The sequence below is a fragment of the Pelophylax lessonae genome (assembly GCF_965119305.1).
Source record: "Pelophylax lessonae genome assembly, chromosome: 2".
Classification (NCBI taxonomy): Eukaryota; Metazoa; Chordata; class Amphibia; order Anura; family Ranidae; genus Pelophylax; species Pelophylax lessonae.
The window spans coordinates 120725279-120750762 of NC_138769.1; the positions used below are offsets into that span (position 1 = coordinate 120725279).

At 44.8% G+C, this 25484-nt stretch overlaps 1 protein-coding gene across 6 annotated transcripts in view; it reads right to left on the reverse strand.

The window, feature by feature from the left end:
- The window catches only part of SSH2 (slingshot protein phosphatase 2), a 379616-nt gene that overhangs the window by 81690 nt on the left and 272442 nt on the right, over positions 1-25484 (reverse strand). For 2 of the 6 annotated variants that reach the window (XM_082245090.1, XM_082245089.1), the window contains exon 1: positions 19065-19457. The exons of the other annotated variants lie outside the window; for them this stretch is intronic. In XM_082245090.1, coding sequence (XP_082101216.1) covers positions 19065-19216 — 152 coding nt within the window. In that variant the 5' untranslated portion in view covers positions 19217-19457. Of the gene's footprint in view, positions 1-19064; positions 19458-25484 lie in introns of those variants that run through there. 6 annotated transcript variants of the gene reach the window in all.

Below are 25484 nucleotides of genomic sequence, written 5' to 3' on the forward strand. Positions count from 1 at the left end.
CTGAAAACAATAGCCCATATAGATAGCCTTTTCAATAAATCTGAAGCTGGTCCCCAGCCTGCTGGGCTTCCTTTATCACTCCATTTAGATCAGTGAACAATGACAGGCAATCAGCTGGAAAGGATTCCCAGAATCGGATGACAATAAGGTGTGCATGGGGGTCAACAGGCTCTCCAACCATCAACAGAGCATAGTACCTTCATTGCAATATTACAATATGCTGTACAACAAACCACTTTGCTTCATGGGCAATAGTTCTACAACTGATGCAAAAGTTTACAGCCATCCATGGCACGGAAAAAGCGTGCACGCTAGAAAACAGACCATTTCAATTGCAATTTCAAGACTTGTGTGGATCGCCAAGCACTTGAAGCAGCTGCAACTTTCATTCAAGCTTGGATTAGAATCTATTCATCTCCCATATGGAAAACAGGTTTAGATTGAAAAAAAAAAAAAAAAAAAAGTAGGTATCGGAAAGAATCCCACATCCATCGTTTTGTATGAAAATGCCCAGTGCATTCAAAGGACTTGAAGGCGGTCATTCAAAAGAACTTTAATGTGGTTAAAATATAAAATTTTAACAAAATTCTATTAGCTTATGCCTACTGTACCTGGATAAATCGCCTACCTAAAATTAAAAACCCAAGATAAGGTATGTAAAGTAATTCCATTTTAAAGTGTGTGTTAGATGGAATTATAAATGCGTACAATGTGGAATGAAATACAACAATGCACCATATATTTGTCTGCCTTCACCTACCTAGAATTCCTGTGCTGAAGTATCTCTTCGCTTACAGCGTGAACAAAAAAGACGATAGAGAATATTTTAAGCTGCTGCAAAGCGATAGAATGACTTTATAATGCAATGGCACACGTAGGCGCAGGGATGTGAATATTTACTGTTTAGCAGACAATGAATAGGAGCCTACCGCTATTGTCCTTTGTCTCCTAACAGTTGACCTGCTTAGACTGCACAATTTCTGGGCAGATCAACGCCATCCTTGTTCCCAGCTCTGGAAAATTTGTTTAGAACTTAGGATTTGAACTTATAACAGGCTGTACAGCCAAGGCTTTGCTCTTCTTGTTTGAGGTCTCAAAGAAAAGGAGTAACAAATTGCAGCAGTCTTTGACGTAAAAAAATAAAATAAAAAACGCTTCTGTTACTAATTAATCTGCAGCTTTATATACTTTAGTTGCACACTGATAACGTAACCGCACTGTCACACCTGCTTGTAACGTCTTAAATTTACACACTATTGTTCAGTGTACATGCAGGAGGACAGGAGGCCTTGTCAAGCTGAAAATTTTCTATATGTACGATTCCAGGTAACCGGTAAAATCAACCACTTCACTACTAAGGCCCCTTTTACATGGGCTGTCTGATCAGCTGCCAGTTTCAGGTGGACCTGATCGGCCCTCCATTCACCCCTATGGAGCGGCAGATGTCAGTGGTGACACCCGCAGCTATCCAATCTGATCTGGTCTGCAAAATCCAGATGGATGGTGATCCTATTTTCCATCTACCTGGTGGATGGGATGAAATTGGATAGGCGGTCCGTTTTTATCCGATCTCCCCAAAAAGGAGGAGAGCAGGACGGTGTCCGTCTCCACTCTGCACAGAGAGTGCAGACGGACCCGTCATCCGCCTGCTCAGTGGGGATCAGCAGAGCGATCCCCCGCTGAGCAAGCAGATTCCATCCCATGGAGGCTCCCGTGTGAAAGGGGCCTAAGGCTGGCCAGCAAATGCTGCAATTGTGCCAACATTAGAACACCCACTGAACTTGCTTTATCCAAGTTCACAACAATCCCCTGCAGCTCTCAGATAAGTATGTAATTTAACAACAGAACGGCTATGGGCGGCGGTTGCCGTAGTAACGTCGGATCGAGAACGAGGCTTGGCTATTACACGATCGCGCATGCGCGAGATTAAGGTGAAGGGAAACGGGAGGAAATATTCTAAAAACGGACACAGAAAACAGTACTGAAGATGGCGCCTCCTTATCCCGAAAGACAATCTTTTTCAAAGTTAAAAAAAAAAGTAAGTCCCAGCAGAAAACCTAGGTCCTACTCCTTCTCTAGGCAAAAACAAACTGGTTTGCTGAGCTGAGTGTGTGTGGGTTATGCCTGTGGGGACAGCCCCGTGGGCGTGTACATGTACATTTTTTCCTGCCTAGACTACTCCTGCAGGGGGCAGCATAATCCATTCAGCCGATGAAGATGAGGCTGCGTCTGTCAATGGACAATAGTGAAAAAGTAATAGGCAATTGTTGCTGGATTAGACTATGTGATGCTTGCTAACGAGTAGAACAAAATAGATGAAAAGCACCATAGGGATTGCAGAGTTTACTTTCTCTTTAATGATGCATCAGATTATGGTTTACTTTTTTCCTATAACTTTATTGAAATGTCACAAAGTGACATTTCCTTCACTGCAGCAGGTTGTGATGTAGTGCGTTGTGCTGGAAAAAGTATTGCATGTTCTACTTTTTTAACAAAGTACTGGGAACCGAACAGGACATAAGGTAAGTTGCATTTGGGGCTTTGGACAAAGGTTACCCAGCACAGCCCAATGCTTATAGTGTGAAAGAGCCCTAATGGAACCCAGAGCAGCAACTTCTCCTGTGTGTGTGCTAATCACCGACGTGTCCAGCGTGACAGCTTGGTAAACACAGGAGAGAAACCCAGGACATGAGTAACAGGTCTGCTAGACTTTGCTCTGGAGGTAATGCTTTCCGCGCAGACAGTGACTTCTTGGTTTCGGTTCACATGTGGTAATAGAAATACTAGTGGAGCAGGAGAGGTAAACACATAATAAACTGATGTATGCAGTCACACTGTGCACCTAATTACCGTGACACATCCTCTTTCAGCTCCTGGCACATATGACCCTCTTTGAAGTGGCTCAGCACCACTCCACTAAGTGCCACTGTTAGGTCTACCTGCTTATTTTGGGCTTTCACCAGATGCGTAATGTGCACTGTCAAACAAACAAAACTGCCCTGACACGGGGTGTTGTGTGTCAATTTTCCTGGCAGGATAATTACAAATTAGCCAATGGTTTGTGTTTATTTTAAAAAGCAGGTGTTTTAGCTTCTGTGCCAATATGAGAAGATTGCAGAGCGGGAACATACATCTATTCCAACTGTTGGGCTTTTCTGTATCCAGCACAGGGAAACAAAGAAGGATTCTGACCACTTGTAATGGGCTAGGAGTTTCATAAACTGGTCCCAATGTATCTGCTAGACAAGCCTTCGAAACTTGTGCAGAACTGCATTATGGGCAGGCCTTCAAAACCAATTTACCGAACCATTTCCCAAGGTGGACTAGCATTTTAAAGAGGAAGTAAACCCTCCTCTAACTTTTACCTATAGGTAAGCCTATGATAAGGCTTACCTATAGGTACTGTAAATATCTCCTAAACATGTACCGTTTAAGAGATATTTACCTTACATGCAGCCAGTGACGTCACTGGCGCATGCGCTCTGAAGGAATGGCCGCTCGTGCCGTTCCTTCAGAGCTCCGTGCCGTGACCGTCGGCTCCCGCGCGCGGGAGTGACGTCACCATGGCTCCGGGAAATCAGATGGCCGGATGCCGCGATCCCGGAAGACGGGCGACTGGACATGTTGCCCGTCATGCAGGTAAGCGGATGGCACGGCGGGGGCTCGTTCTAAGGTAAGTATTTCATAATGAGCTACTATGCGATGTACAGGACCCTTTTTCTAAGTCGGAGCGACTTGTGTCGCTCCTATTAGAACGGGTCCTGTAGTGGTCAATGTGAACCAGCTTAAAAGCCAAACCCATAAAATCAAAGGCAAAACAAAGATTAGAAGCAGGTGTTACTTGGATACTAAATGCAGGAAACTGAAATGTGGCCCATGTGAAAAATGAGTAAATATAGCACTAGTCTGTATTGTCTAGGCTTTTCAAGGAGGACAAAGGCCTGTGGTTGGACATATCCTATAAGCAGCACAGGCTGAACTTAAACTTATTCCAACTAAAAGCTGAAAGGAAATCTTGTTCAACTACAATTTACTTTCTCAGAGCTTCTAACAAGAAAGAAGATTTGTACAAGTGACCGAGGGGTTGATTTACTAAACCTGGAGAGTGCAGAATCTGGAGAAGATCTGCATAGAAACCAATCAGCTTACAGTTTTTTTTTTTTTTATCAAAGCCTAATTGAAGAAGCTGAAGTTAGAAGCCGATTGACTACCATTCACCGCTGCACCAGATTTTGCACTCTCCAGTTTTAGTAAATCAACCCAAGTCTCCTTCCAGTGCACTTTAGACAATGGAAAGATGTAAAAGTTTGCTACAGGCAACTTTACCCGGTTTTCTTTCAGACATCTTAATATATTAAACTATATATACAAAAGCAAGTGGAATTATACAGAAAACATGTGGGAGCAAGCTTGGCAGGTTGTACCAATTATAATTAGTCTATATGTTCTAGTACACATAAAATCTACTGGTTGCTAGAGGTAAGGCCCTGTTCACACCTGAGCGTTTTTTAGGCTCGTAAAACGCTCATCTCTGAAGTCTCAAAACGTCCAACAACCAAAATCCTATTCATTTCAATAGCCCCTGTTCACAGCATTTTGTCCTCTGAAGCCAGAATGAGCTTCTTTTTTGGCAGATTACAGGCGTTTTTGGTCAGGTGTCGATGCCTGCCTCCAAACACCTGCAAAAAACGCCAGAAAAAAAGCCTGAAAACTATACGGTCAGGCGTGAATGGACCTTTAGGGTACTGGTGCTACGCTGTTCCACTTCTGCTTTCCTAACAGGTACCCCTCCACCTGGAAAAACGGAGGATTCAGAACACTACCTGCTTTTCAGGAGTGCCAGAAATGCATTTGCATCCATAGGCCTTAAAGAGAACTAGTCATGTCTTAGGAAATTATATTTAAACATTAATTTTAACAGGAAAGAGCTACTAATAAAAATATTAACTTTAGATTACTCTAAGATTACTGTCAAATGTAACCTAATGGATGATTATCCATTTACATCCGTTTTTCCATAGAGATGAATTGATGTCCATTTTTCATCTGTCAAGGGATGGATGAAAAACAGACATAACGGACAAGCATGTTCGAAAGGGGCCTTAAGGTGAGCGTTACTCCTTTATCAACTCCTTGATTTCACACGCTCTCTACTTAGAAGCTGAATAGTATGTGAGGTCATGCAACTGTCAAAGTGGCAAATGTCGTAGACTCAAGGGTGGGGGAGAATTTGAGTGGGGCAGGCATAAATTGTGTGCCACTCTTCTAAAATTAGAACAAAGGGGATGCTCCTTTGTTTTTAGGAGCAATCCGTTACATTTTCTTTGCAGAGTCTAAGCCAGTGGTTCTCAACCTCAGTCCTCAAGTACCCCCAACTGGCCACGTTTTTAGGTTTTCCTTTACTTTGCACAGCTGCTTTAAATGAAGATCAAGGACATGGTATTGATAAGAGCTATTTTATCTAAAGGAAGTTCCCAAAACATGGCCTGTTGGGGGTATTTGAGGACTGAGGTTGAGAACCACTGGTCTATGCCAAACACAGCATAGAGAATTGGAGCTGCTTGCTCTGGCTACCTCGGTTCTCCTCTGCCCTTCAGTGGAGTGAAAAATAGAGAAGGAAGGCTGTCACCCCCCCCAGCATTTGCCCAGGTTAATAGCTTAGCACAGCCTCTCTCAACCTTTATAAACACATTTCTGGTCTCAGGGAACACCTGCTAAAAATGTAAAAATCTACAACTCATGACACATGAGGCCCCTCTCAGACATGCTGTCCGTTTGTCCGTTTTTCATCCATCCGTTGACGGGTGAAAAACGGACATCAGTGTATCTCTATGTAAAAACGGACGACAACGGATGATCATCCGTTAACATCTGTTTTCATCCACTTCCGTCAATGTCCGTTTTTTTGAACGGATGAATGCCCTATTTTTCATCCGTCAAAAAAACGGACAACAACGGATGAAAAACTAATAACTAATGAAAAACTGCAACAACGGATGAAAAACGGATAACAACTGATGAAAAATGGATGAAAAACGGATGGAAAACTGATGCATTTGATGTGACTGAACTGATGAACTGAACGGACGGTATGTGTGAAAGGGGCCTTAGTGTGACAATCAGTGGGAAGAATGCTCCTTACTCTTGTCATCATTGAGAAGAATTACCCCCTTACAGATAGCTATGAGGAACAATGATGTCATTGGAAACTTATCCGAGAGGCAGAAATTGTCCATTGCTCAAGGAACTCCTAGCAACCTCAGGAGGAACCCTAGTTGAGAAACCCTGGCTTAAGCCCCGTACACACGCACCGATTGTTGGCCGACCGATCGGCCATCTTTTGTCCAGTGTTGTTGTGTTGGTTGAAATGTGCTCTAGACTGCACACAAATTTTGTCGGCCAACAACAACCAACTGCAGAAGTGATGTCCTGTTCTGGTTTACTTTTCGTGTGTTTTTCCTTCTCTGAGCATGCCCAGTCTAGCTCAACTGATTTTTGTCGGCCGAAATCTGTACTGACTGAGGAACAATCGGCCGTTCTGCTGACGGCCAACAAAAATTTTATAGCATGCACACCAGATTTTGTTCAGCCAAAAAGTTGCAGTCGGTTGTTGGAATCATCATACTAACAAGCCGATAATCGGCCGATCGGGCGGCGGCCGAAAATTCACGGTCAGCAATCAGTACGTGTGTACGAGGCATTAGCATATATGAATATGAATAGAAAAGAGCTTTGGCTGCATATATGAAGGCTCTGCCCACGTAGCGTGTTCACTGCACAAGTAGAGGTGTATGTGAGCCGTGTGCAAGGTTACCAGCAGACATGTTACATCCCATAGGTAGGGTTTCAATCTGATGGGGTTCTGCGACAGTTTGCTCAAATGAAACTGCCATGATTCCTTTGGTAAATAGGAATACAACTCAAGCCAGTTTCTATCTCACTCGGAAACCCACACACACAGCCCTGAAGCAGGTCTATCTGCTTTGTCAATGTGGTGCATGACACTCGCTTGCAGTTTTCGGTGCCATTATAAATAGTGCAGGAAGATTTGTTAATTCCCACAAAGAACCTAAAATAGCTCAAAACTAAATTGGTATAGGTCTGTACACATTTAATAATTCAGGACTGAATATTTAAAATCTTGCATAAACCCAAATGGGACTGGTTCTGACAGCGGCGTATTGGAGCAAAAACAATATTAATTGTCATGTTTGGAAAAAAAGGCTTTTCGTTCAAATGTAGCACTAGCACAAAGTATAATGCAATGTGTGTTTTCTCTAACTTCCAGTACACAATACTTAGATCTTGGGATACAAGGATATACAATATAGCACCTTGATCTTCCAGTAAAGAAGGGTTCCGGTCACTTCCACAGTATGAACACAGGATATGCATGCTTTATGTTAACACACTGAAAATCCACCTAGTTTTCCCTAGGACATGTGTCCAATGTCTCACCACAGAGGAAGTCTGCTGTTACATTATTATCTAATAGGACAATGAAATATTCCAGAATTCAATGTGTCTGTGCGTATAAACAGGAAGCTGAACGCAGATAAGAGCCGCCACTATTTGGAGAGAACAGGGCTTGCAAGTGTCAAAGGAACTTTGCAAAGTCACTTCTACTACTGTCCTGACAAAAGGTCAAGTCCTTGGGACTGATCTGTTTACCCCGAGGCAAGATCAGGGTTCTCACCATAAAGCTGAATGGCTCACTATATAAAGCAAACCTACTGAAATGAAGGATCACGATGGAGATCAGCTTTAGTAAAGCCCTTTAAACCAGACAACACAGAATGTGGACTGACGTTCTCATTAGGTCCAGTTCACAGTACTTTTCCAACTGTTAAATGAATATAAACTATATGACATGTATGTCAAGCAGGGGAGGACTGGCAAGGGGGGCAGGGTGGCAATTGCCCCCCGGGCCACGCTGAAAAGTGGTAAAAACTAGTAAAAAGATAGTAAACTCAGGGCTGGATTAATGTAGGGGCCAGACACTGTATACAGCTGTCAGTCCAAAACCAGGTGGGCATGGATGGTAAGCTGATTCCATGGTTCAATGGGCCACTTGACTGGACTTGCCCGCCAGGCCTAAGGCTGCCAGCCCTCCCCTGATGTCAAGACTTACTCCATGGTTGTCAATGGAACTAAGGCCTCATTCACATGGCTATATAAACTTAAACAGGATCTTGCTGCCAACAAGAAACATTTTCTGTGCACTAATAATGCTAGCGCTTTACATAAACCATACATGGACCCTACTGACCGCCGTTGCTGCTATGGCCTAACATGCAATCAACAACAATGTGTAACCGGACGTGTCGTGGATTACACGTTATTCATGTTTACGCTCTAGCCCAGAACACGCAGAATGAATCAGCCGATTCCGATTTACCGAGGGCACAGATCATTCTGTCTTCCTCGGACAATGACTTCATCTGCTTTGCTCATCAGCTGGACAGAGGCATCTTTGTCCAGGCACTATCCAGAGTCTCCATCTACTTCCTGGACTGAGATTGTGGCTAAGACAGTCCTATGAATCCTGGTGCCTGTGCAACTTTTGGCTAATTTAAGGTCTTCCACAGATCAGCCTTCTGCAGCAGTCTTTCACCTAGTCCCTATAGAGAATGAATGAGACATACTGAGGGTACCACTCCTGCCACATCCCTACAAAATGTGTATAAAAGGACAAGGAGAGAGGGATGAGAGGATCCCACAGCAAACTGGGGTCTCTACGGTCTCTCACATAGAAATGGGACTTTAGAGGCTAGGAGTGGGTATTGATGATCCTGATGAAAATATATACACCAATATTATATAAAAAATATAGCATTTATTTTTATAGGCATAAAAAATCTTATATAAATATCAAAAAAAAGCATAAATTCAAATGGCAAATAATGCATGTACATAAGACAATACAGGTAAACCACTGGATCCCAACAAGCCTCTAAGAGCAAAGGCAATTGATGTGAAATATCTAATAGGTCATGATATAATCATGATACCAGTACATAATAGTATGGGATACATCAGTGGAAACTCTGGAATCGCGACGCGTTTCGCTCATGTCGCTTCCTCAGACGATTCCTTTTACCCTTGTCCATTGAAAAGACATGCTTAAGTAAGCGAAGTCTTTATGCCAGAAAAAGATATATCTGGTCCAGGTGGAGGCGTGTCACATGTAACTCCTACAGGTTTGGCCCTTGTTGGCTGCACAGCACAAATTAATGCTCAATGTCTCGAGTGTTCCATAAGGAATCAAAACGGTGCATCCCCCACTTTAGGAAGGAGTGCTTATCAGAAGCCAAAGTTAGGTTGCCAGAGAAGTGAACCCGGTCACTAACGATATTACCAACCGCCTCTCCACGTGGTAGGCACGCCAGCACTTTCACCTAGTCCCTACTACAAATGATAGGGCCTGTATCGATGGGCTTTAAAAAGGATTTAGCATTCTCATACAAGTCTATGAGCAAAACCCGCTTGAAGCAGGTTAGAAAGGCCAAATCAGAGTTGTATAAAGTACTCAAAACCCATACTTGAGTAAAAGTACAAGTGCTCGATCAAAAAGTGACTTGAGTAGAAGTGGAAGTGCTCGATCAAAAAGTGACTTGAGTAGAAGTGGAAGTGCTCGATCAAAAAGTGACTTGAGTAGAAGTACTAAAGTATTCCACATTTTTTGTACTTAAGTATTGCAAGTAGTTTTTTAAAAATTTTGCTACTCAAGTACCGAAAGTAAAAGTACCAGTAGTTTTGAAAAAAAAATTGCTACTCAAGTACTTAAAGTAAAAGTACAAGTACTGTGTTATGTAGTTATTAAAGAAAGAAGTCAAAAGTTTGAACATCATATTGTTTTTTATTATTTCAAATGCAGCTTTTATTTATACATACAGCAGCTTTTATTTTCGTATGCGCTGATAATACACGTTTTGAGCTTCATGAAACCTGCCATCTACTGTTCTGGCAGTGGTAATTTTTATAATAGTAACGAGTAACTATGCAGCACAAAAACAAAATATCGGAGTAGAAGTATTGAAATCACTGAAAAAATGTAGTGAAGTAAAAGTGGAAGTAGGAGAAAAAAAATTCTACTCCAGGAAAGTACAGATACCGCCTTTCGGTACTTAAGTACAGTAGTGAAGTAGTTCTACTTAGTTACTATACATCTCTGGGCCAAATGCACCTGTCTCTGATCTCAAAAGCATGTCAAACTGATGCCATTGACACTAGCCCATGAACACAGGCCCTTACAAAATCCAGTCTGACCACTTGGGGAGAGGAGACTTGGAAAATGCTTCCTCCTGCTTGCAGTAGACAGACATCTGAGCCAAGGCAATGCCACTTGGCGTCAAGGTCAGCTTCTTAATGATAATTGGTGGACTGTTTTGAAAAATGATACTGCTACTGTAACATGCCTGTTATTTAATTCTGCAGACTTTATAGTTACTGAATGGCACACTAAAAAAAAAAAAAAAAAAAGTGCACCATATTAATGGTTGCACTGCTTTTTTTGAGAGGGAATGCTTCGGAGGACTAATTGGCGATTTAGTTGTTGACCTGTTTTTTTTCTTTTTTTAAAGGGACAACTGGTCACAAGCAATACAAGACCAAGTATGCTGACTTAAAACATTATCCTGCAATGGCCTATTTGCAAAGATCATCCACCTGAACTGAACTTGGCTACAGGTGGAGATACACACCAAACGTGTATTAGAAAGATAGTAGAATAAATATATCCTGGGAACGATCACATTTGCAAATTGTTCCAGGAGGTCATTATCCTTGCTGAGAATCGCTCAGCCCATTCCCAATGTTATCCATGCACAGGCACATCACACATGAGTTCAGATTAGGTGTCCTACAGACACCACTTGTCCTACTCACTCATCTCTTATCTACAACAGACTACCAACCCAAAATTCAAATACAAACAACATCCCTCAGCATCAGACTTCTATTAGGCTTCATGCACACTGGGCTTTAAAAGGCATTCTAAAATGCCTAACAAACTTTCCTGGTGAATGTAAGCCAAACATTCGGGAAACACGGCGCAGACGTGGGTAAACGCCAGAGATGTATAGTAACTAAGTAGAACTACTTCACTACTGTACTTAAGTACGGAAAGGCGGTATCTGTACTTTCCTAGAGTAGAATTTTTTTCTCCTACTTCCACTTTTACTTCACTACATTTTTTCAATGATTTCGATACTTCTACTCCGATATTTTTTTTTTGTGCTGCATAGTTACTCATTACTATTATAAAAATTACCACTGCCAGAACAGCAGATGGCAGGTTTCATGAAGCTCAAAACATGTGTATTATCAGCGCATACGAAAATAAATGCTACTGTATGTATAAATAAAAGCTGCATTTGAAATAATAAAAAACAATATGATGTTCAAACTTTTGACTTCTTTTAATAACTACATAACACAGTACTTGTACTTTTACTTTCAGTACTTGAGTAGCAATATTTTTTTTCAAAACTACTGGTACTTTTACTTTCAGTACTTGAGTAGCAACATTTTTTTAAAAAACTACTAGCAATACTTAAGTACAAAAAATGTTGAATACTTTAGTACTTCTACTCAAGTCACTTTTTGATGGAGCACTTCCACTTCTACTCAAGTCACTTTTTGATGGAGCACTTCCACTTCTACTCAAGTATGGGTTTTGAATACTTTATACAACTCTGGTAAACGCTGATGAAAAGAAGCATTGCCATACATTTACTTGTACAGCCGTCTAAATGCAACAAGTGCAACACCCTGGGCAGGTAAAATGCCTTAAAGGGCGTATTTAGGGCATGTGCATTGCAATGCGCTTTGCTGCAGTTTTAGATTGCAAGCTCTTAGGGCATGTGCATTGTAATGCGCTTTGCTGCAGTTTTAGATTGCAAGCTTTTTTGAACAGGGCCCCCCTAACCTACTTGTCTTGAATTAGATTGTAACTATACTGTTTGCCTTTATTTTGTAAAGCGCTGCACAAGTTGTTGCTGCTCTATAAATCCTGTATAAGGGGACCATCCAGAAACTGCGTGTTTTTGCATGCGCAGCGATGTGCGTTTTTATGGGCATTTGGGGTGCATTTTCTTAGCTTGCATTTACTTTGAGGTCACCTTCATTTCTTTCAGCTATATGAGCATTTACATACATTAGTGCACATTTGCACATGCGGAAATATGCAGTTTGCTGTACTTTATTGCTGCAATAGTGTGAACTATGCCCATAGGAAAACCTTGATTTTGGACCGTCTATGCAGCTGGCGTACATTTAAAAAAATGCATCCTACTTTATCTAAGTGCCCATTCACAACACAAAAATGTCCTCCAGATCCGTTCTGGATGCGCTCCTAATTGCATGGTTTTAACACGTTCTGGTGCGTTTCTAGAAGATGCTTTTTCTCTTTTTTTTTTTTTCCAACTTTATTGGGGTCTGATGCATTTATGCTTTTTACTACTCTCCAGTACAGTTCTGTCCAAAAAAAAAAAGCAACATGTAATTTTTCCTCGAACTAAAATGCACTGCACTGGTGTAACATTTGCCAATGGAACCCATACTAACCTACAGAGAAAAGAAAAAAGCACTGCACTTCATATGGTGTGAATGGGCCCTTCGAGGGAAATAATAGCACAAAATTAAACCGGGGAAAAAAAAAAAAAAAAGGGATCCGACTTTTGATTCTTGCCAAACGATCTTCTAAAAGACGGGTTAAATGATTACAGCGACACTTCCTTTGTACTTCTAATGTAAAGTCTCTGCTTCCATTTGCATCAACACCTACCCTGTGCAATATCCGGTACCCACAACAACATGAAGAGTAGGGCAGAAAATGACTCATGTGAGAAACTGTTTATCTAGCCGAAATCTCTCCGTATCTCTGGGACATTTGCAACATACAGCTACACCTCTACAGATAGAAAACCTCACATCCACCGATATCAATTGTGCTGTCAAAGCAAACCTTTAGGCCTCGTTCACACGGGGTGTGTCAATGTGTACCCTGCACAGGGCTGTGTTTACCTGCATGGGGATGCACGGGTGTTCATGCATCTCGCTGACGTCTATCGGGACACAGACTCCGCTCTCACTGACATCTGTATGGTACATTGCTGTGAATGCAGACAGTGTGTGTTCAGGGACATGCATTCATATAGATGTCAAACAGGGACAGAAGCTGTGTCCCTACAGCCGCTGCAACCCAATAGACATAAATGGGACTGCCTGCATGGGGATGCACAGGTGTTCATGCATCTCACCGACGTCTATCGGGACACAGACTCCGCTCTCACTGACATCTGTATGGTACATTGCTGTGAATGCAGACAGTGTGTGTTCAGGGACATGCATTCATATAGATGTCAAACAGGGACAGAAGCTGTGTCCCTACAGTCACTGCAACCCAATAGACATAAATGGGACTGCCTGCAGGGGGATGCATGGAACACCTGTGCATTACAGTGTGGGTAAACATTGCTGCCCCTGTATGAGCTAGAAAGCTGCACGTGCGACTCCACAGCACAAACTTTTACCAGTCAATGCCACACAATGTGAATCTTTGGAACACATAGGTACATGCTGTAACACCGGGAACAAAACGATCGCGTTTACCGGGCTGCTTGCCTTTGATGTTCAGACGCAAGATATTCTTTGTTTACATCCTGATTATAAATCTGAGCTTCAAGGCAAACATCCAAAGTCAATTAACACAGCAATAAGTACACATTGTAACTGTCTGCAAGAAACACACTTGTCTATCATCATCAATGCAGAGTAGAACTAAAAGGCAGAACTTTTTTTTCCCATTTTGGTTAGAGTAATGGGGGTTATTATAACCCTTTTTTTATTTTTTATTGTTAATTTGCAATCTGTGTCCCATTTGAGACATTTCCCATCACTTCCTATCCCATAGCCAAAACAGGAAGCGAGAGGAAACCCCTCCAAAGTTATAGAAAATCCCTGGCTGTCTCCAGATCTAGTGCCCCCCCTTTGGAAGATTTCCCCTCTATTCCTGTTTTGGTGACAACCCAAAATTTGGGATTTTCTCTCAGCAATTCGATTAAGGCTCCATTCACACTTGTGCGACTTGTCATGCAACTTCAGTCAAAAGTTTTAATCAGCAATCACATCGTTACAGCAGATAGCAATGTTTCAGAGCCATGCAGGACCCCTTCATCAGGCAAGTCACATGTCTGATAAAGGGGTACTGCTTGGCTCTGAGTGCCGGTTCACACTTGTGCGAGTTTACTGCGAACGCGGTGCGTTACAAAAAGTCTAGATTCGCGTCTTCCCAAAATACATAGAGTTTGTGACGGTCGTTCACATCTATGCGTTGCGATTCAGATGCGAATGTAATGCGATGATGAAAAGGGTCATGTGCAAGCTCGCACTGAAAATTCGCATTGCAATCACCCCTGTTCGCAATCGCACAAGACTAAAACGTTTCTATCTGCTGTAACGATGTGATCGCCGATTAAAGTTTTGGACCCATTTTGGAAATCTTGGTGTGCTGGTGACATCACCCTCTCTGACTTTTCATGGTTCTAGCCGGTGGTCGCTTCGGCACCCACTTACACATATAGGCATCTCTACAGGAACGTGTGCGTTGGGCAAAGTACATTGTCATCCAACTTTCAGCATTAAAGTCGCATGACAAGTTGTGGCCCCTTTTCAATGGCTTCTGTTTTGATTGGAGGAACGTAACGTCACAGCGACTTTGAAAAGGAGCCTGCACTACTTTGGTGCGACTTTGGTACAGTGAATGTAAAGTCAGATCAAAGTTGCACCAAAATTGTGCAACTTTGGAGACGTGCTAATGTGAATGGAGCTTTACCAAGACAAGAGTTATTCTGCCTAACACTGGGGAGGGGGGGACAGCAATAAAAACCTGACTGCTGTTCTAATCCCATCTCCACTCCATCCAAAACATAATGCTTCTCGGTAACTAAAGACATTTATTGCATGCCTTCCATATAATACAGACAGCATGTAGGAGATCTGACCTCCCTGTACAGTAATGGAGATTTACTTGTGAGCACATGCAGGCCTCTCATTACTGTAAAGAGACTTCTGTTGTATGGACGGACGGACGGAACAAGTAAGCCCATTCAGTTCATTTTTGCATCAATAGACGCCTATGGCAAGATTCCCTGAAGTGGGCATGAAGACCTCTAGAAGACCCATTGTCCTATGTATGAAACTATGTGCCCTGGGGGACAGGCTCCCTGGGGTGTCACATTAAAATGGGAGGGGAACAAAAAAAAAAAAAAAGACTAAATTGTAGATAATAATGTACGATAGAAGCCGTCATCTGGGACAGACATGATTATCCCTCGCAGCGCTGCCCTCGGTAATTACAGTATATTACTACAGACTTCAACCAGCATCTAACAAGCTGCTATTCCAAGTCTGTCCACTAGTCTGCAGTGTATAAATCTGCAACACAGACCCGCAGAAGGATAAGTTAGAGAAGCTGAAAACTAATGAAAGGCGATTTTCAGTAAAACAGACGGAGAATATTCTAATAGAACAACCAGCAAGGATGTCAGTGGACTGACGCCTGCCCTGATATTTACCAACTAAATATTGTTTACATCTTTGCAGACACAAGTACCAATGTTTGATCCATGTTAGGTGCCGGGGAACCACCTGCCGTACAGCAAGAGGCGGCCAAGACACTAAAACTGTACACACGCCGGGATCCACTCACTGGGAGACCGGATACACTCCACACACGCCGGGATCCACTCACTGGGAGACCGGATCTACTCCACACACGCCGGGATCCACTCACTGGGAGACCGGATACACTCCACACACGCCGGGATCCGCTCACTGGGAGACCGGATCTACTCCACACACGCCGGGATCCACTCACTGGGAGACCGGATCCACTCCACACACGCCGGGATCCGCTCACTGGGAGACCGGATCCACTCCACACACCGGGATCCGCTCACTGGGAGACCGGATCTACTCCACACACGCCGGGATCCACTCACTGGGAGACCGGATCTACTCCACACACGCCGGGATCCACTCACTGGGAGACCGGATACACTCCACACAAGCCGGGATCCGCTCACTGGGAGACCGGATCCACTCCACACACGCCGGGATCCACTCACTGGGAGACCGGATCCACTCCACACACCGGGATCCGCTCACTGGGAGACCGGATACACTCCACACACGCCGGGATCCGCTCACTAGGAGACCCGATACACTCCACACACGCCGGGATCCACTCACTGGGAGACCGGATCCACTCCACAAACACCGGGATCCGATCACTGAGAGACCGGATACACTCCACACACACCGGGATCCGCTCACTGGGAGACTGGATACACAAATGGTGATCAAATGCCTGCTGGAAACATTTCACCCCAACAGCAGCTGCATCCCATTGTATAAAACAAGAACATTATAGCCTAAAAATATAAATATCCTACACATGTATAGGTATGGTGGTGGGGAAAGCGATTTGCAGTATATAGTTGGGGAGGTGTCCTGTAGTACTCACAACTGGTTGATGGTGTTCTGGGAGATGACTTGTATAGGTATAGTGGTGGGGGAGGTGTTGTGTAGTATACAGTGGGGGGAGGTGATCTGTAGTACTCACATATGATTGATGGTGTTCTGGGAGATGACATGCACAAGTATAGTGGTGGGGGAGGTGTTGTGTAGTATATAGTGGGGAAGGTGTCCTGTAGTACTCACATCTGGTTGATAGTGTTCTAGGAGATGACATGTATAGGTATAGTGGTGGTGGAGGTGATGTGTAGTATACAGTGGGGGAGGTGATCTGTAGTACTCGCATCTGGTTGATGGTGTTCTGGGAGATGACATGTATAGGGGAGGTGATGTGTAGTGTACAGTGGGGGGAGGTGTCCTGTAGTACTCACATCTAGTTGGTGTTCTGGGAGATGACATGTATAGTGGTGGTGGAGGTGATGTTTAGTATATAGGGGGAGGTGATCTGTAGTACTCACATCTGGTTGATGGCGTTCTGGGAGATGACATGTATAGGTATAATGGTGGTGGGGGAGGTGATGTGTAGTATACAGTGGGGGGAGGTGATCTGTAGTACTCACATCTAGTTGATGGTGTTCTGGGAGATGGCATGTATAGTGGTGGGGGGAGGTGTTGTGTAGTATATAGGGGGAGGTGATCTGTAGTACTCACATCTGGTTGATGGCATGTATAGTGGTGGGGGAGGTGATCTGTAGTACTTGCATCTAGTTGATGGCATGTATAGTGGTGGGGGAGGTGTTGTGTAGTACATAGGGTGGAGGTGATCTGTAGTACTCACATCTGGGTGATGGTGTTCTGGGAGAGGACATGTATAGCTATAGTGGTGGAGGTGATGTGTAGTATATAGGGGGGAGGTGATCTGTAGTACTCACATCTGGTTGATGGTGTTCTGGGAGAGGACCTGTATAGGAGAGGTGATGTGTAGTATACAGTGTGTGGGGGAGGTGTTGTGTAGTATATAGGGAGGAGGTGATCTGTAGTACTGACATCTGGTTGATGGTGTTCTGGGAGATGACATGTATAGTGGTGGTGGGGGAGGTGTTGTGTAGTATACAGTGGGGGAGGTGATCTGTAGTACTCACATCTGGTTGATGGTGTTCTGGGAGATGACCTGTATAGGGGAGGTGTTGTGTAGTATACAGTGGGGGAGGTGATCTGTAGTACTCACATCTAGTTGATGGTGTTCTGTGAGATGACATGTATAGTGGTGGTGGAGGTGAAGTGTAGTACTCACATCTGGTTGATGGCATGTATAGTGGTGGGGGAGGTGTTGTGTAGTACATAGGGTGGAGATGATCTGTAGTACTCACATCTGGTTGATGGTGTTCTGGGAGAGGACATGTATAGGTATAGTGGTGGGGGAGGTGATCTGTAGTACTCACATCTGGTTGATGGTGTTCTGGGAGATGACATGTATAGGTATAGTGGTGGGGGAGGTGATCTGTAGTACTCACATCTGGTTGATGGTGTTCTGGGAGATGACATGTATAGTGGTGGGGGAGGTGTTGTGTAGTATACAGTGGAGGGGGGAGGTGATCTGTAGTACTCACATCTGGTTGATGGTGTTCTGGGAGATGACATGTATAGGTATAGTGGTGGGGGAGGTGATCTGTAGTACTCACATCTGGTTGATGGTGCTCTGGGAGATGACATGTATAGTGGTGGTGGAGGTGTTGTGTAGTATACAGTGGGGGGGGGGTGATCTGTAGTACTCACATCTGGTTGATGGTGCTCTGGGAGATGACATGTATAGTGGTGGTGAAGGTGTTGTGTAGTATACAGTGGGGGGGAGGTGATCTGTAGTACTCACATCTGGTTGATGGTGTTCTGGGAGATGACATGTATAGGTATAGTGGTGGGGGAGGTGATCTGTAGTACTCACATCTGGTTGATGGTGTTCTGGGAGATGACATGTATAGGTATAGTGGTGGGGGAGGTGATCTGTAGTACTCACATCTGGTTGATGGTGTTCTGGGAGATGACATGTATAGTGGTGGGGGAGGTGTTGTGTAGTATACAGTGGAGGGGGGAGGTGATCTGTAGTACTCACATCTGGTTGATGGTGTTCTGGGAGATGACATGTATAGGTATAGTGGTGGGGGAGGTGATCTGTAGTACTCACATCTGGTTGATGGTGCTCTGGGAGATGACATGTATAGTGGTGGTGGAGGTGTTGTGTAGTATACAGTGGGGGGGGGTGATCTGTAGTACTCACATCTGGTTGATGGTGCTCTGGGAGATGACATGTATAGTGGTGGTGAAGGTGTTGTGTAGTATACAGTGGGGGGGAGGTGATCTGTAGTACTCACATCTGGTTGATGGTGTTCTGGGAGATGACATGTATAGGTATAGTGGTGGGGGAGGTGATCTGTAGTACTCACATCTGGTTGATGGTGTTCTGGGAGATGACATGTATAGGTATAGTGGTGGGGGAGGTGATCTGTAGTACTCACATCTGGTTGATGGTGTTCTGGGAGATGACATGTATAGGTATAGTGGTGGGGGAGGTGATCTGTAGTACTCACATCTGGTTGATGGTGTTCTGGGAGATGACGGCATTCTCCGAGAAGTGAGGGATCATCTTGGCCCCGCAGCACGCACACGGGTGCCCAGCCCTCCGGTCCCGGGATAAGGTGCTCAGAGTCATTGGTCCGGTCTCCCGGCCGCACCGGCACATAAGCTCACCGGCGCCCTGGAGCTCCCGGCTCCCCGTACATCCACCTGCAGGCTGGGACGATGAAAGTTTCCTTGGCTCCCGGTGCGGTGGATGGATGTGATCGCCGGCACACCCGGACGGAGCCCCAACAAATCCCCCGGAGAAGTCACATGTCACCCGGAGCCCCGATCCTCTTCATACTGAGCTTCCTGCTGGCCCGGCTAACAGCTGGCGGCTCACGCACATGCGCAGTCCGCGTCCTTCATCCCCGCCTCTTGTGTCCCTGATTAGCGCCTAGTGGAGGAGCATCCTGACCGCGTGCAGCACGAGCCACGCCCCCTCTATTATCTGACTCCACCCCGGCCAATCAGCATCCAGTGCGGCCACAGACTTCCCCGCAGGTGTCATCTACTGTATACAGAGACCAAGGACAGCTCTTTATTAAAGCGGACCTGTCCTATCTCCTGACATCAAGTCATCTGCGGTCCTTTATTAAATCCAAAATCTAGAAATGTATGTAAAACTGAAGTGAATGTTTGTTGGAGGAAGGGAGAGTTCTAACGGATCAGGCTGCAATGTGTGCCCTTGTTGGGGAGATTTCCCTTCACTTCCTGTCCCATAGCCAAAACAGGAAATCCCGGGGTGTCCCCATTGGATTATTCCCCATCTATTAGGGCTGTGTAAAAACACAGGTGAGCCGAGTTGCAGTTACTGCTCCGCCTGCTGCAAAGGTAAGGAGTTGGGGAGTAAACGTGCTGCGACTGCGATGTTTTCTCCGGTGGGCACAAGCGCCCGCCGAATGAGACCTGAGTCGCCCGGCAAACGCATGCAATGCACATGGCTGTGGTGCTGCACTAATATTGGTAGCACTCACAGCAGCTTTCAGCCTCTCAGGGCCTGTATACACCTTGAGATTCTGCCTGCTATTCCAAATCACGCTTAAATTGTGGCAAAATGCGTTTGGATTTCACACATCCCTAATGGCGCCCCAAGTGTGGTACGATTTTTCCGCAAGACAGAAATGCTCAGAAATCACAACAAAACACGTGAAAAAAAAAATCAGGCAAAGCCAGCCACCCAAACCAAAGATTCTTTTGTGTGACAAATGCACATAGGGCAAACCCATTCATATTTATAGGCTGCCCGATGGGGAATATAGAAATGTGTGTTAATCACCCCCCCCCCAAAAAACAAAATCACAAGCGGGGACGCGCATTCTTGCTACACAGAGTGTGAATGGGGCCCCAGAGTTTTACTGGCCTCCTGTGCCTTCTCCTTATACCTTCAGATTCTCATTCATCAGGACTGAACACCCCTTTAATTCTACTTTAGGCAATGTTTACACTAACAGCCATCACTGCACACCTCTGAAAAGCGATCTGGTTTTCAGGCAGTTGACAGGCAGCAGGGGAGGTGGTATGTAGCCTCCTCACTACCCATTTAAATGCCACATCACCACGCCACAACTCCGGGAACGTATGCATTTTGGAGATGTTGCAGAGTGCCCTCATTCATTCACTTTAATGGGTCAGGTTTGGTGGTGGTACTGTCCACTAAATGAAAGAGAGGAGATCGTGTTTTCCGTGGCAAGTGTACTCCCTCGACCACTTCCTTTGCAGTCTACAAGGAGCAGTAAAAACACGGCTCAACCACGTTTTTACCCCAAACTGCAGCAAATCTAAATGAGCCCTTAAAACAGAACTTTACCCAAAAGGGGGAGTTCTGCTTGCCTTCCTACCCACCTGTAAGTTTGGCACTTCATTTTTCTTTTTTGTGGGGGGAGGGGGGAGCAGGTATCTGGGTTTGCTGCAGCGATCCAAGCAGCAATTTGGTCCCCCTTACCCCACAGCCTTCTGGGACACGTCAAGTCCTGGACAGCTGTGATACCATACATAAAGTGCAGTTCAGCTCGCGCATGCACAGTGGGAAGCCGCAAGCAGTCACGGGTGGCTTCCCAAAGTAAACATGCTGGTGCCTATATGGCTGAAGAGCCAGCTCCGGTGAGAATCCTGGACAGGTAAGTGTCCTTTTATTAAAAGTCAGCAGCTACAGTATCTGGAATTGCTAACTTTTATTTATTTTTTTTAATTCCTAGGGTGGAGAGAACTGCTTTAGGCTGCCCATTCACTGGCAGGTTCCTGATGAACCAAATTAAATTTGCTCCATGGGTGACTGTCACCTCCCTTTCACCCACCTTCCTATCACTGAAAAATCCAAGGAGCTGGGTGGAAGATTGTTGGCCAAGGAGAAGCTGCATCCAATCAGATGCAGCTACTGTTGGGGTATTCTGACAGCCAGTGGTGTCTGTAACAATACAATAGCCCATCTGTGCTGTGTTTAACTCACCCATTTCAAGTTTTGAAGTATAAAATGTCCAGCACTTTCCTGCCCTCGGGGTGCTGCGGCACCATGTATAACTGCCAACACAAGTGAATGGCTGTACGCAGCTGGCTGCCTGTATACCTGCACATGCATATTCAAGGTTTTCCCCCAAAATGAAAGTGGCTCATTACTTTTATTGTCTGGACATGTTAGTGCACTGCAGCAAATGCATTGAAATGTAACAGTGTAAATGGGCCCTACAACAAGAATAGTGTCCACACAGTCATGTGCTAATGCACCATCACACTGCAATACAGAACAAGAAAACATGTTAGGACATGTAGGTAGCAGGGGGAGCAGATTACTTGGGGGCCCCAGAGATCTGCTCTTTCATAAATCATTTTTAGGCCCTACTAACAAGAAAGAAGATTTGTACAAGTGACCGAGGGGTTGATTTACTAAACCTGGGGAGTGCAGAATCTGGTGAAGCTCTGCATAGAAACCAATCAGCTTACAGATTTTTTTTTTTTGTTTTTTTTTTATCAAAGCCTAATTGAAGAAGCTGAAGTTAGAAGCCGATTGGCTACCATTCACCGCTGCACCAGATTTTGCACTCTCAAGCTTTAGTAAATCAACCCCATGTCTCCTTCCAGTGCACTTTAGACAATGGAAAGATGTAAAAGGTTGCTACAGGCAACTTTACCCGGTTTTCTTTCAGACATCTTGGTATAAATATACTATATATACAAAAGCAAGTGCATGCGCGATGCATTCCACACCGCTATGCGTCAGTGGTGTATTTTGGTTTTGTGCTGCCCTAGGCAAGACTAAAATTGGGCGCCACCCCCCCCCCCCCCCACGACACCTATATAAATTTGCCCCACTCCTTTTTTAATGGATGTGACTCCCTCCAAAATTGAAGGACTAGAAGACCCAGCATGAACCCCTTAGATCTCACGAGAGGGGGGGGGGGATCAAAGAGTGATAGAGGGGAGATGAGAGAGGGAGTGGGAGAGAGAGGAGGGGTGAGAGAGAGAGGGGGATTAGAGAGAGGGGGTGAGCGAGAGGGGGGTGAGAGAGGCGGCTCTAGTAACCAGTGGCCAATAGAGTCTCAGGTGCAAGGGGGGGGGGGGTGGATTTTTTGCTGCCGCCCTGCAAAGTGCCGCCCTAGGCCTGGGCCTTGTTGGCCTAGGCCAAAATACAGCACTGCTATGCGTTCCAAACACTTCATGGTCTGACGGGTAGCGGAAATGTGATCGAACAGCCATGCGGACATCTTACTACACCCAGCTATGTTGTGAATTTTTTAGCACCTTTAGCAAAGTGAGCATTTATAAATAAATATTGTATATTGACATCTGTTAGACTCGGTTCACACTGGGGCGGCACGACTCTATACTACTTCGGGGGCGACTTGTGCACCACGACTTCGGAGCGACTTGCAGGCACTTCACATAATGGAAGTCTATGCAAGTCGCCCCGAAGTAGTACAGGACCCTTTTTCTAAGTCGGAGCGACTTGTGCGCTCCTATTAGAACGGGTCCTATAGTGGTCAATGGACCGCGAGGGAGCGCGACTTGTCAGGCTGACAAGTCGCCTGACAAGTCACGCTAGTGTGAACCGGCTCTGAAGCTGTTTTCATGTTACATTTTGAAGGAAGCTGAAAGCCAGCAGTAGGAAGGTGGCGGAGGCCATGTTGGTACACCCCACACTGCTGAGCGCTAACAGTTCATGCTTTCAAAATGTAACATCCAAACAGCATCACAGATATCAATATAGTATATTTATTTATATTGGGCTCTTTCACACGGCCGCTCAGTTTTTTTTTATCTCCGCTGCGGCACTTTTTTTTTTTTCATGGAGCGGATGACATTTGTGTCATCCGCTCCTTATGTCCGCATATCATCCCATCCGTTTGCGGATGATATACGGACATAATGTATGTCTATGGGGATTGCGGATGTCAGCGGATGACACCGCTGACATCCGATTTTGCATCCGTTCCGTTTTTTTAAAGGAGGAAAAATAGGGTTCTGTTCCGTTCCAAAAAACGGAACAGAACTGAAAGGACGCAAATCAGATGTCAGCGGATGGTCATCCACAATCCCCATTGACATGCATTATGTCTGTATATCACCCGCAAACGGATGGGGTGATTTACGGACATACGGAGCGGCCGTGTGAAAGAGCCCTACATGCACTTTATTGCTAAAATGACTCTGAAATTAAAGACTTAGCTGGGTGTAGTAAGATGTCTGCATGGGTGTTCCATCAGATTACTGCTACCCGTCATCGCGCATGCGCCCTGTTTTTGGTCTGAATGTCACTTCCATTGCACAACCTGATGGGTAGCGACATTCTGATAGAACACCGGCACTAGAAGACTAATCTTGGTGATAACAGAATATAAACAAACACATTGAAATAAACACGTTAAGGTCTTAATGAGGTTTTCCATCATTTACTGGTGGGAAGGAAGTGAGGATTTCTAAATAGAACACTGAAAAAATGGATTTTTGTAAGATCTTACCGTAAAATCCTTTTCTCTTAGCTCATTGACAGACGTAGTCCTCGGTGATACACCACCTTCGGGTTATGTTGCCTCCACAGGAGCAGGACTAGACAGGAAATTAAAAAGCTCTGGCCACACCCTAGGGGCAGTCCCAGAGGGTATATCCTCTCTCTCTCTGCCTCAGCAAATCAGTTATGTGAAAAAGCAGTCTTTAGAGATTTAACCCAACCCAACTCAAAAAACAGAGGGGCGGGGACTACGTCTGTCAATGAGCTAAGAGAAAAGGATTTTACGGTAAGATCTTACAAAAATCCATTTTTCTCTAGCGCTCATTGACAGACGTAGTCCTCGGTGATACACCACCTTCGGGACGTCCCAGAGCAGTATCACAACTGAGGGGTGGGAAAATGAAATCAAATCCCAATCTAGAAGGCCCAACCGGTGCCAACTAGAAGTTTACAATGCTCATCCTTAATGATGAGACTCAACAAAAAAGAAAAAAATTTTTTTTTTTTTTTTTTTTTTCAAACAGAAAAAAAACCCTCGAGGTAGACCACCGGTCTCCTCAAATTGCGGCCTGCAAAACCTTGCGGCCAAATGAGGCATCCGCCGATGCCGTCACATCAATTTTATAGAATTTTGTAAAGGTATGTACCGACGACCAGGTGGCAGCCTTACATACCTGGACCACTGACGCCTGCTGGCGAAAGGCCCAGGAAGTACTGAGCGCTCGAGTGGAGTGCGCCCTAACAGGGAACGGAGGACTCTGACCCTTAATAGAATAAGCCTGTACCACCGTTTGTCTAATCCATTTGGCAATGGTCGCGGCAGATGCAGGCAAACCCTTTCTGGGGCCATCCGTGATCACAAAAAGTGAATCCGTCTTACGGAATGATTCCGTAGCTTTCAGGTATACCCTGATTGCCCGAACCACATCTAAGGAATGCAACGCATGTTCCCGATGATGCTTGGGCTGAGGACACAAGGAAGGTAGTACAATATCTTCATTCAGATGAAAATCTGAAACCACCTTAGGAAGAAAAGATGGCTTAGGATGAAGTACTACCTTATCCCTATGAATCACTAGGTATGGGGACTGGCATGACAATGCAGCCAGTTCTGACACCCTGCGAGCAGAAGTAATAGCCACCAAGAAGGCCACCTTCTGGGATAAAGTAAGCAAGGGAATCTCCCTGATGTTTTCAAAGGGAGGTTTCTGTAGAACCGACAAAACCAAATTAAGATCCCAGGGCGGTTCACCCCCTGGATGAAATTCCGCACCAAGGACTTTGCAAAAAGGCCAATATTCGAGTCACCGAATAGGTACGTGGAGGAAATCCTAAAGATTCGCACCACGCAATATAAGTCTTCCATGTGTGATAATAGACCTTGCTGGAAGTCGCTTTCCTTGCTTTAATAAGGGTAGGAATGACTGAAGTAGACAAACCTCTGTCC